The 17,338-nt window shown below is 41.5% G+C and overlaps 1 protein-coding gene across 4 annotated transcripts in view; it reads left to right on the top strand.

The window, feature by feature from the left end:
• il1rapl1b (interleukin 1 receptor accessory protein-like 1b) overlaps positions 1-15,908 on the top strand; it is a 235,762-nt gene extending 219,854 nt beyond the window's left edge. The window contains exons 9-12 of one of the 4 annotated variants that reach the window (XM_084100349.1): positions 9,610-9,753; positions 10,927-11,097; positions 11,761-11,805; positions 12,678-15,908. In XM_084100349.1, the coding sequence (XP_083956475.1) occupies positions 9,610-9,753; positions 10,927-11,097; positions 11,761-11,805; positions 12,678-13,405 (1,088 nt within the window). In that variant the 3' untranslated portion in view covers positions 13,406-15,908. Of the gene's footprint in view, positions 1-9,606; positions 9,754-10,926; positions 11,098-11,760; positions 11,806-12,677 lie in introns of all 4 variants that reach the window. The other 3 variants (XM_084100348.1, XM_084100351.1, XM_084100350.1) reach the window with 3 other exon arrangements.
• Positions 15,909-17,338: the final 1,430 nt, after the last annotated feature.

The raw sequence follows: 17,338 nt of genomic DNA, 5'->3' as shown, positions 1-17,338 counted from the left end.
ATTTTTACTCAGTATAGCAATACAGTTTGCTAAAAGCGAAACATTCATTCACACACAGAAACGCGATTCAAATTTAAACCGTCTTTTTGCGAGTTGTGGTAAACAGCGCATCTCTGCCGTTCATTCATTCACACACAGAAACGCGATTCACTTGAGAATGAAAAAAACTTACTACAGTATTCCTCAGCTCAGCTGCATCTGCTCCTCGAAATACCAGCACTTCTGAGGTACATTTTCCATTATTATGATTACGATAGTATTATTCCTCACAGCGCTGCGAGACGGTGTAAACAAGAACAATGATCTGAATAAGCTTATATGTGTTTTCTCGAGCTGATATGGGGGCATTCACAGTTTGCATGGATGCCTCAGTCATTTGCGCGCTCTCCGTGGGCGGGGTCACATTAAAACTTAATGATCTGAGATGAGAACGACTGACATCTCTCTCTTTTCATACAGATTGCATAAACTGAGAATATTTGTTTTTTATAAAAATTACTTATATTTACATTTAAAAGAAGAGAATTCAAGCTTCATGCCTGTGTGTCTCTCTATGCCTGTTTGACTGAGTATTCGCTGAGTTATGGTTCATTTTCGGACGCATTTCAGAATGGACTACACTTACAGAGAGAAGGCAGAACTCGCTTCGTGTTTATTTTTCTCTATTTGGCAAAAAGCACAACACTTTGTTTTTATTGTGAGTATACACAAAAAAAATACACACTTAACAGGATCGATTGATGTATGAAACTCCTATGGAAAATCAAAGTCAACAGAGTATTTTTGAGTCTCTTTTACACTGATAAAAAAAAGCGAGCTGGTATCGCCGGCGATACCGCCGACCCCAGGGGGTTAAGGGACTGTTCGTTTTTTATTTAAGGGGCCACCGGAGGAGTTTTGAGATCTGTTGTCAAAAAAAGACATGACCCTCCCTTCGCCAGCAATACATTTTTCTATGACCCTCCAAAATGATTGTGAAAAAAGGCATGACCCTCCTCGATAATTTATTGATTAGCCTACTTCTGTACTGGTTTGCGCTTGGCAAAGATGTTCAGATAGCCATTGTTTTTGTTTTTTTTAAAACCATAAACTCTTGCTTTCTCATCTTACTAGGGCTGTAACGATAGACCAAACCTACGATTCGGTTCGTATCACGATTTTTGATTTTAGATTTGAAAAAAAATCATGTTTTCGGTGCTGATGCGGTGTGACTCGTTCAACATGTGGCACTGCGAATAAAGCATCTAAAAGCTGTCACAAAGAACCGGCAAAAGTAATGATTATTAATATGTCAAATATAGCAAGGAGACATTTTAATTGTTTATTAATAAACAAGTGTTTTCTGTGTCGACTGCAAAGATGAAGTTGACGATGCGTCGCGAAAGCGCCAGAGAGAAATGCACATTTCATAAGCAGAAAGCAGTCTGCAATATTGGTATTAAATGCATTTTCTGAGAATTTATATTTCAATGACTGCAAATGTCACGTCCATAACACTGGAATAGCACAATTTTAATGAATTTATCCTCAACTAGTTTTTGTGGTGTAGGTCTACGTATTTTATTATGTTAACTTAAATAATAAATAATAAATAATGTGGTAGCCCTACATCTTACACATCGTGGAAACAAAATAAGAATGGAAACTAAAATATGGTAGTATCGCGCTACAGCGCACATTCTATCAGCTGCAGTTCTGGCGCCTCAGTCCCAATACTGTAAAACTCCACGTACGTTCACATCACATGTTAATGCAGCGGTAGAGTTACACTCACAGGACACTGTGCACTTATTCGCACAAAAGTTCATTATTTGCTCGTGCTTTAAAGCTTTGCCGGATAAACATTTCAATGGCATTCTGTTCTGACATGATGCACTTTTTCTAAGCGCAAACTGAAGTGCGCGCGCACTGTCAAACAGCGCCAAACTGGATTTTTGTTGGGTCAGACCCATCTGATATCGAAGGGGGGCTGATAACGCGAGATCAACATGGAGCTAAATGGAAAAAAAATAGCACCAAACAAGCCACTTTGAAATGTTGCTGTTTTCATGAATATAAAAGTTGGGTGACGCTCCCCCTAGACTAAAAAAAGTTGGATGACCCTCCCCTCAACAAAGAATAAAAAGACATGACCCTCCCCTATTTTCCTCCGGTGGCCCCTTCCATAAATACCGAACGGTCCCTAACCAAAGTTAATTTGGGTGTGTTTCTCCATCCCCAACGTCCCTGACGAGAACGTCAGTCTGGCAAATCCGCCGTTATAATAGGAATCCGCTTTAGAAAAAGCGCGCCTGCTCTTAAAGGGAATGTGAGATGACGCTCTGATTGGTTTATTTCACGTTACGCCCAAACCACACCTATGAATAATGAAGCTACTTCAGACCAACCCCTTTTCAGATTTGCGCCGGGCGCAAGAGTCATGTATCCCGCCGGGAAAATAGCAACAGCGCCCAAGACCCGCCCACAAAGTTACTTGCGCTTTGCGCTTGACACTTGCGTTTCAGATCGTTAAAATAGGGCCCACTGTGTGCAAACGATAACAACTGTGTTGTAGTTGTGTTCAACTTTTGCATGTCTGTTTTTAGCGTTTTGCAACAAAAGTGCATATCTGTGTGAAATGTGTTTAAGTGAATGAGAATGTGTTTAGAGTTTTGCAAAAAGAGTTCATGAGATTTGCAAATGGTGTCTAACTGCCTGAACTTGTTTAAGGTTTTACAGAAAGAGTGATTTATTCAACAATTTGGTTTAGGCCTTTGAGAATTTGGTTCAAAGAATGAGGTTTAGTGTTTTAGCAGTTCAGAAAAAACTGTAAGAGGATTGTGCACCAGATGCTAACATTTGAAACCATTGTTTTCTATGAATGTACAGCACACACCGCTGCTAGCGTCAGCGTCCACCAATTCCATAGACTTCAATTCATTCATTCATTTTTATAAATTAACCTGCATTACAAAAGATGCATTGTGTAAAGGCAGTTTTCCAGTAAGAAGTTTAATGCTGTTTTGTTTTATGTTGTTTATTGTAGAGCAAAAATATTCATGCGGCTTGCTGATTATTTATCGGGAGCTCTCAGTTTTGATGAAAACAACTCGATGTTAAAGTTATTTTACAGTAAAATCCAATTATGGTTGGTCAATGTGACAGGCTGTGGTCTCAGGAAACCAATATCCTTCCTGATTTTCAAAAAGGCCTGAATTGGGGAATTGAGATGTGATGTTTTTGGTTTATTATCTGGAAAAATACAGATTTTGTCTATAGATGTTTTGTTTGAATTAACTGTTAAAAAACAATAAAAAAGAGGGAAAAAAGCTAAATGTAGAAATATCCCTAACTTTTTTTCTTGCGGAGTTCAGACAGGTTTTTCCATGTCTGTTTGTTCATTGTGAACTTGTCATGATGCTTCTTAACATTTTGCACCCTGCCTACCTGGATATTTCTGCAACATTAAGGTTATTTTCTTTATTAGAGACCTAGTTGCCTTTAGTTGAGAATATTTTTACATAGTCAATCATTTCTCTTTTAAAATATGAATCTGAAAAATTGGTTTGATGGCAGACTGATCCTGTTCACTCGGTACATGAAAGAGATTGACTCTGAGAATGAAGCAGATTATGGTGCTGTTGAGATTCACTTTTCACTCTGATGTTTATTTCATGCCTTCAGTGCTCTGTAAGTAAATATACATGTATATGGACAGATTCCAATTCACTACAACACTTGACATTTGTTTTTATTTTAAATTCAAAAGGCTCAAATGAGGGAAATACAAACATTTGTTTGTCTAAAGAATACATGTCATGTTGTGTATGTTGTTCTGCCCACACACACATCCAAGGGTAAGGCCTTTAATGATGAGTTAGGGCTGCATGATTATTCGAAATGATATGACACGCGTTTGGCAAAGACTGTGATTATGATCAGTAGTAAATGTTGCTCCATCTGAATGCCAGAGGGCGTTCTCACGCAGAAAAGTAGATAATGCACGTTATTCCAGGAAATCCCTATGGGCATCATACTATTGCTGTAGCTGAAAAAACTGAAGATTTAAATGATGTTTTATAAACAAAGTTCGGGAGGAGCACGTTCAAATAATCAATCCAATCCACATGTCATCAAACAATTACTATGTCTACCCTATCAGCATGAGAAGAAGCATATATATATATTCACTCTGTCAACTCACCTAACATTCCTTGACAGTTTTTCAGCATTTGGTCCCGCCCATTTGTTGCAATGTCAGAGATCGAAGTCGAACTCTTCCCGTCTGACGACGACGCCCTCGCTGCCCAGGATCCATCGCAGCTTACCAGCACTGCAACGAGCTCCCATGCTCAACAGGACACCGCAACTGAACCTCCAGCAACACCGCGAGGCCACCGGCCTAGCCAAGCCGCTTCCCGTACCCTGAGGCGCCGTGGCTTGCCCTCACCTCCACCATCAAGGTTTCCACCACCATCTCCAGCATCCTCCTACACTTCAGCACATGTTAATTTTTCCAGGAGAATGAATAAAGCACAACTGTACAACCTGTATGTTTCACTCCAGTCAGCTTTCCCATCTCCAAAATCCACCCCGCCTGCAAAATCCGCAAAAAAGGCAAGTAATTACAGGGCCCCGAACTCACGTTCCCAGAAAACACCTACTCTCTCTCTCGCAGGGCCCAGTTTTCCGCGAGCGTCAGGCCGCAGCAGGCCTTCAGCTAGCCTGAGCCGCGCCCCAGATTCTGCCGCTGCTGCCAGGCCCCAGTCTCCTCTCCGCTCCGCCGAGCTACAGACCGCAACTTTCTCCAGCACCGCGCCTCACGTCTCAATGCCATTTCTAAGCGAAGCAAGCCGCCCTTTCAGCGTGAGTATGCCTCCACCAACGGCCCAGGCTCAGCTACCATATCATTTTCCTGTCACTTTTTCCAACTCGTTCCCCTGTCCGTGGCCTGCAGCCCCACCTTCAGACTCTAGCGCGAGGCTGCCTCAGCAGAGGCGCAGGCCCAGAGACCCTTTCTGCCTCTCCAGCTCCCTTCCTTTCCCACTTTTTCTGTTCCTCCACAAGCTCCGGGGTTTTTTCCTCCTAACACTTTTTCCCAAAATCATTCTCCTTTCACATTGTTTTCCTCAACGCCGATGCCCATCCCGCCGAACGCTACAGCTATGGAACCGCCCCCTGTTGCCAATAACATCAGAGCCCAGATCCTCACAGGTGCGGACATCGATTTATCTTCCCTTCTCTCTTTACTTCCTCCCTCTGTCTCAAACCGCCAAATCGACTGCGGCGATTTTGAAGTCGCCCTCAAAAACCCAGTTCATAATTCATCCTGCATTCTTTCGTTCTCTGAATTTGCTATTGCTTTCAGCCGGTATAGCGAAATAATTTGCGCCGCACTACCCCACAGGAGACGAGAGTTAAACGACTATCTCGCGATAATTGCAGAACTCGCGCTATCATATGGAGGAACCCATTTCTATACTTACCACAATTCTAACCTTACCAATTGTTCTCAGCAAAATGCGCTGTCCGCGTAGCCCAGTGGAACCAGTGCCCTTACTGGGGCGCCCTAGACACAGAATAACACAATATAGTGTTCCTAGGCTGCCGTAACATATCCTGCGCTGTTTGCAGATCCTTTTCTCACTCCACCACAGTTTGTCCCTTGATTAACCCTCCAAATCCTCCCCGCCCAGATTCATCACCAGCTGAAAAATCAACCAGTTACGTCCCACGGCCAGCAAACATAAATTTCAACGACTCAGCAATAGATTCCAAAAGAAGAAATTTCCCATCCAACAGCCAAGTGTGCAATAACTTCAACTCAGGACATTGCTCACGGCAACGCTGCCGTTATTTACACATTTGCAGCTATTGTGGCGGCGCTCACGCCCGCACTATATGCCCTGTAAAAAGGTCCGTAAATAAAGATTAAAAAAATTACCTGTCGACTCCTGTGAATATTTCTCGTCTGTCAGATCTCCGTCCCACTCACCTTTCAGATCACAGTTTAAAAGCAAGTTATTTCCAACACCACAGCAGCATCACCTCTTCCTCCAACAGGAGCCCTTTCTCCACCCAACTGGCTCTCCAGTCAGTTAAAAGCAAGTCAACCAAGTCCTTCTACTACAGCTAATCTACTCCGCTCCCGCAGGAGCTCTGTTACTCCGTCCAAACTTGTCCACTGCCGCAGCAGTGTCATCTACTCCGCTCCCACAGGAGCTCAGTTCTATGTCCAAAATAGTTTGGATATTAAAAAGCAAATTGAAAAGCAAGTTTGCTCCACTGCCGCAGCAGTGTCATCTCCTCCACTCCCCGCAGGAGCTCCGTTCCCCGCAGCAGTGTTTACTCTTCCGTTCCCACAAGTACTCTATCCATCCTTTTGCCATCAGATAGTTGGATAGCAAGCCAAAGCAAGTTTGATCCACTGCCACAGCAGTGTCATCTCTAGAGCTAGTTCTCCATCAAACTTGCTCCTTCCACTGCAGCGGTTATACCATTCTCCTCCGCTTCCGCAGAAGTACATCACATATGACCATCCCCAGCCTACCACCTTAGAGGCACACCCATCTGATGTCATGACAATCAACTCCTGTCCGATGTCACAAGAAGACTTCCAGCGACTTACCCCTTCCCACTTCTGATACATTAAGCTTTGCACTCTGCAAGTTTTGGGGGGGTCATCAACATCATCATGGCGGCTGTCCTGCATTTATTTGCAGCTTTTGGGGGGAGTACTCTGGGTTCGGGCTGAATACCGAGCCCGGAGCCCTCTCCTCGGACAGCACACCAAATACGCTTTTATTCTATCTGACTTATTTGTAAGTGTGAACTCGTGAAATTATGTTTTATAAACAAAGTTTGGGAGGAGCACGTTCAAATAATCAATCCAATCTACATGTCATCAAACAATTACTATGTCTACCCTATCAGCATGAGAAGAAGCATATATATATTCACTCTGTCAACTGACCTAACATTCCTTGACAGTTTTTCAGCATCCCTCCACCACCCCGACTCCTCACTCTTGGCTCATTCTTTTACAGCCAGGAATACGGGGGACTGAGTACTCTGGGTTCGGGCCGAATACCGAGCCCGGAGCCCTCTCCTCGGACAGCACGCCAAATACGCTTTTATTCTATCTGACGTATTTGTAAGTGTGAACTCGTGAAACACTTTGATTGATTTATGAAATGTTGTCTTTTGTTGGACAAGAGGTTTATAAATGCTTCTCATGTTTGGAAAGATGTTTGACGTGTGTTGCTTTTTCGAATGCACATTATAAGCGACTCAAGCTCGCAGTGCTTTCAGATGGAGCAGCGTTACTACTGATCACAGAGCCATACGTCACTGACAAGCTGCGTATGAAAAATATTTGCAGCCTTTGCGATTCCATAATCGCAATAAGCCAAATCGGTTTAAGCACGATTCCATGTAAATTGTGATTAATCGTGCAGCCCGATGATGAGTTATCATCAGATCCCAAAACCTGTGAACTGGGCTAAATGACATCTCAGTTTGAATACACTGTAGCAGTTTAACTCACACGAGGCACCAGTTATGTAGGGGTTCTCACATGTTTTAGTCACACTTCACCGAAGGTGAAAGTATCAGATGACTCTTTCCTTCTCTGATTACAGGGCACCAGCCAAAGAATTTTTCCTTGGTGCAAACAAAAGATTGTTGAACAAATAAAAAAATTGTAAATTCAAGGGAGTTTGTCACTTGATTAATCTGAAGGATTTGTGAGATATCGACTAACTTTTAGAGCCTCTTACTGTATTATGAGCACAAGGAAGACTAAATTAAAACCACTATTAAAAAGATAAACATGAGTAAATCGAGGTCGAGTGAGCAGTCCGATGGTGTGGATGTTTTCCACTGTTTGTGCTGGGTGACATTACATTGGGAAAAGGAGCCCAACAGCCTTGAACATAAAGATCTGTGGGATACTGATCTGCCGAAACACCAAAAGGGTCCTAAAATCTGGAACACGCAGATGAGGCCCTGACTAGGTGCAGAAACACGCAGACGAAGGAACCTTGAAGTGAAAGTTTGCTCGCCAGAGCTTAACCTTGTTGCAAATGTGTCTGTATGTCTTCTGCCACTCTGTGCCAGAAACTTAGAACTTGGTCAGTCTGCTTTTGTCTCTCTCTTGGGACGCGCTGCAGTTGTAGTTGTCTTGCTGGATGAAGACTCTAAATGTAGTGTAGCCCACCCTTCTTTCCCCTTTGGAACTCATTTGAATAATCTAAAGCACACAGTTAGAGCAGTGTCTTTAAAATTTTAACAATACATTTCTCACTTTCCAAATCAATACCAGAATACCTTTGGCAATGTTCTGAACACATAGATTCCAAACAAGATGTAAAAAGATTGAACTGTCTTGCCTGCATTGATTTGTAAATTAACAACTGAATTAACTGCAAATAACTGTCCCTGAGAATACTTATTTCTCTGAAAAAGTATGAAATGGATGTGTCATAGTTTACATCAATTGTAAGGATTCCAAACATAGTTATGAATGGACTCTTGTGGCTTCTCAGCCACCTCTGCCATATCCAAAATGTCCCAAATAATTTGTATGATGGTCCAGGCTTAAACCTTGGGGAGGTGGGGGGCAGAAACCTCCTGTGGACCAATGAGAAGACACTTTTGTGTGTCTCCTACTCTCTTGATCTTTTGATAATCACAATCACAATCAGTGCGTATAGTAATTTATTAATGATGCCTGCTGGTGCTGCCCTGTTTCTGGTTGAAGATGTTGAGGCATCTGTTTAAAAGCCTGTTTCCCTCACTCATCTCTCTGTTTATACTCTCACACAACTTCTTTCCTTTTCATTGTGTGTCTATGTGTATGTGTATTTTGATGCCTTTCTCACCCTGTGTTTGGTCTCTTCGAACAGAAGATGATCCAAATGACTGAATGCAATTCCCTCACCTCTGTCTTTCATTCCAGAATGTTGAACACAAACACGTGATTGCAGCCGCCATCTCCGCTCTGACACAATCAAACGTCACCATTGAACACATCTGCTGATGCAGACCTGACATGACACTAGAGCACAAGACTTGCGTCTGCTGGGTCTGTCAGGTCTGTCGCAGCGTGAACTCTGCCCATTTAAAGAGCATTCATCTTCATCCGACACTGCAGCCAAGTAGACGTGAATTATCCTCTTGCATTTCACATCGCAGCAGTGAATTCTCCGATAAATTTGGTCCTCACAAGTATAGCTAAACATGCCCACTGACACACACGCAGGCACATGCTCGCACACACACACACATAAACACACACACACACACACAAAAATTCCCTATTTTTGTACGGACTCTCCATAGGCGTAATAGTTTTTGTTTTTATACTGTAGAAACTGTACATTCTCTCCCCCTACACTAACCATACCCCTAAACCTACCCATCACACACACACACACACACACACACACACGCACACACATTTTGTTTGAAATGTTTAACACACATAATGGAATGAACAGTGTCAGGCATCCTGAACTGAGGGACAGACGTGTGTATCTAACCTCATTACTTTGTTCATTGACAGAGTGAGTGTTTGTTGAGCATATTATAACTGTCTCTCTCTCTGTTTCTCTCTCTCTCTCTCAGCAGAGCTCATGTATACGGTAGAGTTGGCTGGAGGTTTGGGAGCCATTCTGCTGATGTTGATATTTTTGGTGTCCCTGTATAAGTGTTACAGAATTGAACTCATGATCTTCTACAGAAATCACTTTGGCAGTGAGGATGTGGACGGAGGTAAGAAATGTTATAAAGAAGTTCTAACAATCCAGATAGAACACCTTAAAAAAAGACAAATTCATTAATTTTCTTTTTTGAGTTATTATGGTGGATCTTTTTCTTTTTTTTTCCTTCCAGTTTTTCCTTCACAATAAATGAATCAATGAAGAGGCATGAGGCATTAAAATGCTTTATTGGCCAAACATTTGGTCAGATTATTGAGAAACATATTTTTATTAACATTAACATATTCCAAGAAAAATATTTATCATATTTATTTTATATACTATCATTGTGTCCCTCAGATATAGGCTGATTGCATATATAAATTAGAATAAATAATGAAACACCATAATCCTCATAAACAATCAGGAGTTTCTTTAAACCATTTATGTTAAATGACGTGCACAACCTGATAACAATGGCCATATGAGCCAACATGCCCATACCCGAACACATTTAATCGGCTGTTTCTTTTTCTTAATTGCCTAATTTTATTCCTGATTTTATTTAAAAAAGAAAGAAAAAAAGAAATCTTTGATCTTCTCAGTTTTATGTTTTGAGTCCTGCTCCTGTAGGGCTTTTCTTTGAAAGTTTTAACTTCAGCTTTTGGGCCATGTGTGGGTGTTAACAGGTGCCTCTGTGGCAGATGGAGAAGGAAGATAAGAAATGATAAGGCAGATGGGCAGTAAAACACATTTGACTTTAATCTACTATTAAACTTTCTTTAATTGTGCCTCTCCAGGAAGGCAGAAACAGATTTTCCATTTGCTCAAAGTTTAAAGGAATCAGGGTTTGTCCATTTGTAGTGGACAGTAGACAGTCAATACTAAGCATGACACTTCCTCATAGACACACAGGCAGATTTACTCAAAGTGAATTGTAAATACGCGGGTAAATAAGGTGAAGAAAACACCTGTCATTTTAAAGCCTGTTACCTAAAGCTGCTTTTCATAATGAATCTCTGGCAGAGGTTTGTGAGTATATTTCATGTTTCTAGGCACTGCACCAAATTCAAGCCTTTTGAGATCCAAATCCTTCATGAACACAGTCGAGATGTGTGGCGGTGTAAAGGGAATCCTGTAGCTACTGCTCAGGATCAAAAATATTGCTGCTGTTACAAGTTATGAATGCTTAGTGTGGCGAAGAACTGTTTAATTGTAAGTCTCCATTCTGTTTGTGTGTTGTAAGAAAATAAAGATTATGATGCGTACGTGTCCTACACTAAAGTGGATCCAGACCAGTGGAGTCAGGAAACCAGAGAGGAAGAACGTTTTGCTTTGGAGATTCTGCCAGATGTTCTGGAAAAGCATTATGGGTATAAACTCTTCATTCCTGACAGGGACTTGATCCCAACTGGAAGTAAGTTGCATTATTTGTAAGGTGTGTGTGTGTAAACATGTATCACTGTGTGTTCTTGTTTGTGTGGAGTTGCATCTTCATCCTGTTGAATGTTGTATGGTGAAAGTTTCATGTTTATCTGTCAAGTTACTTGTGTTTGAGAAGCTTTTATTTGCTTGGTCTGTGAATTTCTCAATTAAAAAAAAATATATTTTAGATCTGTTATCTGTGCTTTCAGTGAAGCTTCTTGAACAAGTTTGTTTGTGCTTTTGTTTGCTCATCTGACTTTAAACATATACTGTATCTGTCTTGCCCTTTATACTTAAAAATTTTTTTTTGTGTGTTTGTCTATACTTATGTCTGTTGTCCGGGGACTGTTAAATTTTAATATGGGACAAGGTGCTCATAATCAGGGCTAATTAAGCACTGATTTGATTTTAGGAGTTAAACTCGTAATTGCTCTTCAATGAGCAGCTCAAGCCATGTTTGATGTGAAAGACTTTAACTAAAATTGCAGCAGCAGTCCCATATTAAGCTGGATAAACTGGTGATTCTAACTGAAAATCCTAAGGCAAAAAGATACAGTTATGCCAGTTTCTCTTGTGGAAGTCCTCGCTTTTTTTCTGATTGAGTTTATGCTGAATCGGCTGATCCGACTTTCAATGTTGAAATATTTATGTCTAGGTTTCAGCAATGATCATTTCCAGGATGACACAAGACTCCTTAGAGGTATTCTTCCCTAGCCTTTTCCACTTGTGTCAACAAATCTGACTCACACCCTTTTAAAAACTTCACTTTTGGGGGAAATTGGGACATGGCGTTGAGTTGAACCGGATTCAGGTTGAACTGAACACCATCATGCTCTGAGTGTGTCAAATTAGAAGAAGAGATCAGTGTCAAGATCTGTTTAGTTCTGTTGTTAGAGAGCAAGTGCTTTTGTGATTTAGGGAAATAATCGTGCATGAGTTTTGAACAGCATTATTATGTTTTTACTATTTATTGTAAATTAAACAGTCACTGTCAATTTCCACAATAAGACCTTTTGGACAAGATGTGTCTAGTCATCTAACACAGACACGCACACACAGAGATTGCCCTCTCTTTCACTTAAATACCATTTGCAGGCTTTTTTGTTAGGGTTAGGCCAAAGTAATGCAGCACTGTAACAAGTTTTGTTTTCTCATCAATGCTATATATAAATCAATGGTCAATATATAAAACTGCCTTGTTCAGAGACTTCAGCTCAATGAGATCAGAGCAAGATTTGAGTTTGATGTCGCTTTGTCTGTCCTGTTCCCCCATTCTGTGTTTTCAGTGTTCCCTCATTGAATCATTCTGCTGTTGTCACACGTTAGTGAAGTAATTTGATGGAGAGTTTTACTCTGCACACAGTGCTATGCTATGGCAGTATTTAGGACACATTAGACTTGCGTTTCCTTCTGTTTTATTTGCATGTTGTCCTTTTCAAAGCAAAACAGATTGAATAAAAACAAGAATGATGTGTGAAATGTTTAACACATGGAAGCTATTGATGTTCTCTCTTTCTCTCTCTCTCTCTCTCTCTCTCTCTCTCTCTCTCTCTCTCTCTCTCTCTCTCTCAGCCTACATTGAGGATGTGGCTCGCTGCGTTGACCAGAGTAAACGTCTCATCATCGTTATGACGCCCAACTACGTGGTGAGACGCGGCTGGAGCATCTTTGAGCTGGAGACTCGACTGCGGAACATGCTGGTCACCGGAGAGATCAAAGTCATCCTCATCGAATGCGCTGAGCTGCGGGGAATCATGAACTACCAGGAAGTTGAGGCTCTCAAACATACCATAAAACTGCTAACGGTCATCAAGTGGTCGGGACCCAAGAGCAGCAAGCTCAACTCCAAGTTTTGGAAGCAGCTGCAGTATGAAATGCCCTTTAAGCGTCCGGAGCCCAAGCTGTCGCATGAGCAGGTGCTGGACGTCAGCGAGCAGGGCCCGTTTGGTGAGTTGCAGACCGTCTCTGCGATCTCAATGGCCACAGCGACGTCCACCGCCATGGCCACCGCTCATCCTGAGCTGCGCTCTACTTTCCACAACACGTACCACACGCAGCTGCGACAGAAGCACTACTACAGGAGCTATGAGTATGACATTCCTTCCTCTGGCACCCTCCCGCCTCTGTCAGCACTCGGTAACCAGCACACGTACTGCAACATCCCCATGACTCTGGTGAATGGCCAGCGAGCGCCGGGGAAACTGCCCCGTGAGCAACAGGCCATAGAGGAACAGCTCGTGAACAATGCTATGCTGCCACTCTTGCCCAGGGAAACCAGCATTTCCAGTGTGATCTGGTGACATCGCCGGCAAGGGACCGCTTCCATTGGTCGAATGTTAATGGCACTTTTTAAGACCCTTAAAAACTGCTGCTGTTGACTTTGCACCACGACTCACAGGGATTCGAAATAAGGGGCAAATACTCGAGACATGCAGTTGAGATGAGAGATTAGGAAAGCCCATTCAGTTTCATTCTCTCACAAACAGCTCATTCATGTACTCTCAAGGAATACAGGGTCTTGTACATATCGTTTGCAGTGTCTTTGTAGCATTGGTATTTTTTCAGTTTAGATTTTCTTTATTTTTTACCATGTCTGATTTGTTATTTTCCCCCTTATTATAACATGACTGAGCAGAGACACGTGAGACAGAGTAAAGGCTGACCTGATGTGTTTTTCTCTTGACCTACTGTTTGAAATAATACTTGTTTTCTGAGTCATTATAGAATTTGTGCCGTTCTGATGTTTTCCTCTTTTGAGATTACATTTTTTGTGGTTGGTTGATGAAATCAAGGAAAAACACCTTTATGCAAATGCTACTGAGGCCTGAAAGCTCTTCTTCTTCCTGAATGAACGGCCGAGCAGACGACATTCATGAGGAAAAACTAGATGTCATTATGATGCTCTAGTGTCTCTGCTGCTCTCTGTTTCTCTATTTAAGATATTGAGACTTCCTATTAAAAAGAAATAAAAAAAACAGCCTTGCTTTTCAGCTTGATAGGGGGAACTTAAGAAAAACTGTATATTATTTTAAAAGATTTTTTTTTTTATAACAAAAGAATTTGCTTGGAAAGACATAGTCACATTTCATTCATTCCTCTAATGGATGCACTGGAGAGCCATTTTAGCTCATCAATTAATCTCTTTTCATAGACAACAAATTGACAAAAGTATTTTTTTATGTCCCTGTCAAATCATGGATCAGCAGGGGAAAACCAATGTTTGTTTTTTAATTTTCCCCTTGATACTGGCATAATTTATGAGAGAGCATAGCAACTAGATATGTATTCAATTTATAATATAATTATCTCTCTCTATATATATATTTGCAAAGACATTTTCACATCAGAAAAATTGCTTAATCTGTCTCTAAATAGTTACATTATTTGTTCTCTTCACTGCACATTTAAACCTGTTAACCTCCACTATAGTGCCTCCAGCTGCTCCACAACAAACACCACCAACAGGTTTGGAGTGTTACTGCATTCTGTCACTGTTTATAAGGTACTGCCATCACATCACTTCTCTCCACCTCATCAGTGTGAATTTTTCCACGTTCTAGTGATTGTAGAAACTATCATTAGGGGAAGGAGCAGACCTGGGCTAATTTTTACCTCATTTTTTACAATGGGCCAGTCCTGTGTCATTAACTAGGGGCAGCTTACACACACCTCTACTCTTGTAGCTGAACGCAAGACAAGTAGAGGACCGAATGAAAGAAAAGCGAATGTCCAATATATTTACGAGGGTCAGTTAGTCAGCCCTCGTGTGCTGGACTGTCCAGGCATTCATTAATGAAGCTGTCCCTTCACACACACACACACACACACACACACACACACACACACACACACTGCACAGCCTAGTTCTGAGTTGTGCAGATGTTCAGTTTTGTTTTAGATGCCGTGTTTTTTATTAGTCTCACTGTCAATCTAATGAAGGCTTTACATCAATAACTTACAACTCTGTTAGCATGTAAATGAAGGGAAACCAAAGCTGGCAATTAGCGATGGATGCATATTTACTATATTTTGCCTTCTCAGTTGCGCTGGTGGATATCAGGGGTAAACCACCCTGGATTTAAATTAGGAGAAAAAAAAGATCAAAATCTTCTTACAAATTCATTGTTGTACCATTCTATACAGAACAGCATAAGATGTGTTGTTCACATTGTATATTTGATCAGTAGTGCCAAAAGAGTTATTGTATAATATTAAGAACAGATCATATGCAAAAATCTGTAACTCACAGAGGCAAGAAAAAGAAAACAGGGTTGTGCCAAGCTTCTCATTAAGCATTTCATCTCAAACAGACCCCAGATTTCCAGTTTGTTGATGCCAGCTCTGTTTGGAATAATCTGTTGGTGCTGAGCTCATCTCACTATCACTGACCTGCTAAACTCCAATCTGATTATTTCCACATTATTATTTTACTTTTCATATTTTTACAAGGATTTTTTTCCTTGTATTTTATATTACATTGTGTAAATATAAATTGAAATGGTAATAAAATGAAGACAATCTAGCTAGATTTATGAAAAAAAGAACTGCTGGCATTTTCAAAGAGAGTGGCAAATTGTTTCATGAACATTTCTGATATTACTGATCAAAATAATAATAATAATAATAATAATAATATATATATATAGCACAGAATTAGTCTCTGGCACTTTCACCAATCTTACACTAAAGATTAAGGTTCTGTTTGTCTCCTGTTTTTGAATTTTTCTCTTTTTTATTCTGTATCTGCAATGTTAATTGAAGAGAAACTATCATTAATAACAATAAAATATACATTTATTAATATTTCATGTTGTCCTATTTGTTTAAATTGAGTTATTTAAATTCACATAATTAGATATGAAACTGGGTTAAAGCGTAATGTAGTGGTAGATCTGAAAAAGATGTTGAAATGTTTAATAGTTTGATTGAATTGGTTCAGGCTACTCTGCTTTCTGTTCTGTTTTGTATTGTGCATGTGTGAGCGAGAGAAACCTGTCGTGTGATGTGCATCTGCCTTGGCTCTCAGCTTCCAATTGAGAACCACCCACAGGCTGCATCCGAATATGCACACTTTCCTCCTATATAGTAGTTGAAAAATCAGTATGTGATCAGAATGCAATCAGTATTTATACAACAGTGGACGAAAAATACCCAAATTACCTAACTACTTCCATTGAGATTCTGAAGTGTGCATCTGATTGACACTTTACTATCCCATGAGACCACTGGAAAGGATTTGTGAATGGCAGTGAAGTAACAATCCCTAACTCTGGTTCCTCTTCAGTCGGTCAGTTGATGCCACGTACGACGAATCGGAATCTCGCCAGAGAGGCCAATCTACTTCGAGTGAAACTAAACAAGCCAATGCACATTGGCATGCAGTCATTTGCATCAGCTGTTCAGCCACGCAGCATGGGTATATAATGAGCAGCAGATGCGATTGCACTTCAGCTTTTTGCTTCGGAGCCGAGCGTTTCGATGCTGTTCTCTTTAGTGAAGCTGTTAAACGAGCAAGGTCTCCAGGAGGATCTCTCACGTCTGGTGTGGGGACGATACAGCGTGGCAGTGGGGTTGACTTCTTTCTCTCTCTCTCTTTCTGTCTTTTTGTGTTTGTGTTGTTTGTAAACTGAGCAAAACAAAAAGGCTGTTCTTACAACTGATATGGTGCGCAAAGAGGGCTGAAAGGACGTTCTTATGGCTGGTAAGATTGCCACGAGAGAGAGAGACAGCACACGACAGGCTGCACACTTCCCTGTCTGTGTTCGCTGCGACCGTTCCACTGCGTGCTTCAGCACCAAGGAGAGCAGTCCCCTGAAAGAGCTTACACGGGTAGAGTGCGTCTTTTTAAAGATGTCCCTCTACCTGTGTGTTTCTGGATGCGATCGTTACCTGGGATTGCGGGATGGTCACACTGGTCAACGCTGCGTCGTGTGTCTGGGCATTGAACATGCTGATGCAGCATTCTTGGATGAGTCATGTACCCACTGTGGGAAGATGACCATCTCGGAGCTACGGTCGAGACTCTCATTCCTGTCGCGATCTAATCCTCCACAGAGGGTTACTTCAGGTAGTGGTGCAGGTGACCTGAGGATTACGGTGAGCGCGCTTCCTTCGGGGAACCAACCTCCTAGGAACCCTCATCCCTCCCACACTCCGCAGCCAGTAGAGCCGCCGACGGAACGTGGTGGACCATCCACTACATGTGTACCATCCACTACGTGTGTACCAGTCGT

This window comes from Abramis brama, assembly GCF_963993115.1.
Source record: "Abramis brama genome assembly, chromosome: 23".
NCBI lineage: Eukaryota > Metazoa > Chordata > Actinopteri > Cypriniformes > Leuciscidae > Abramis > Abramis brama.
This window is presented reverse-complemented; position numbering and strand designations above follow the sequence as displayed.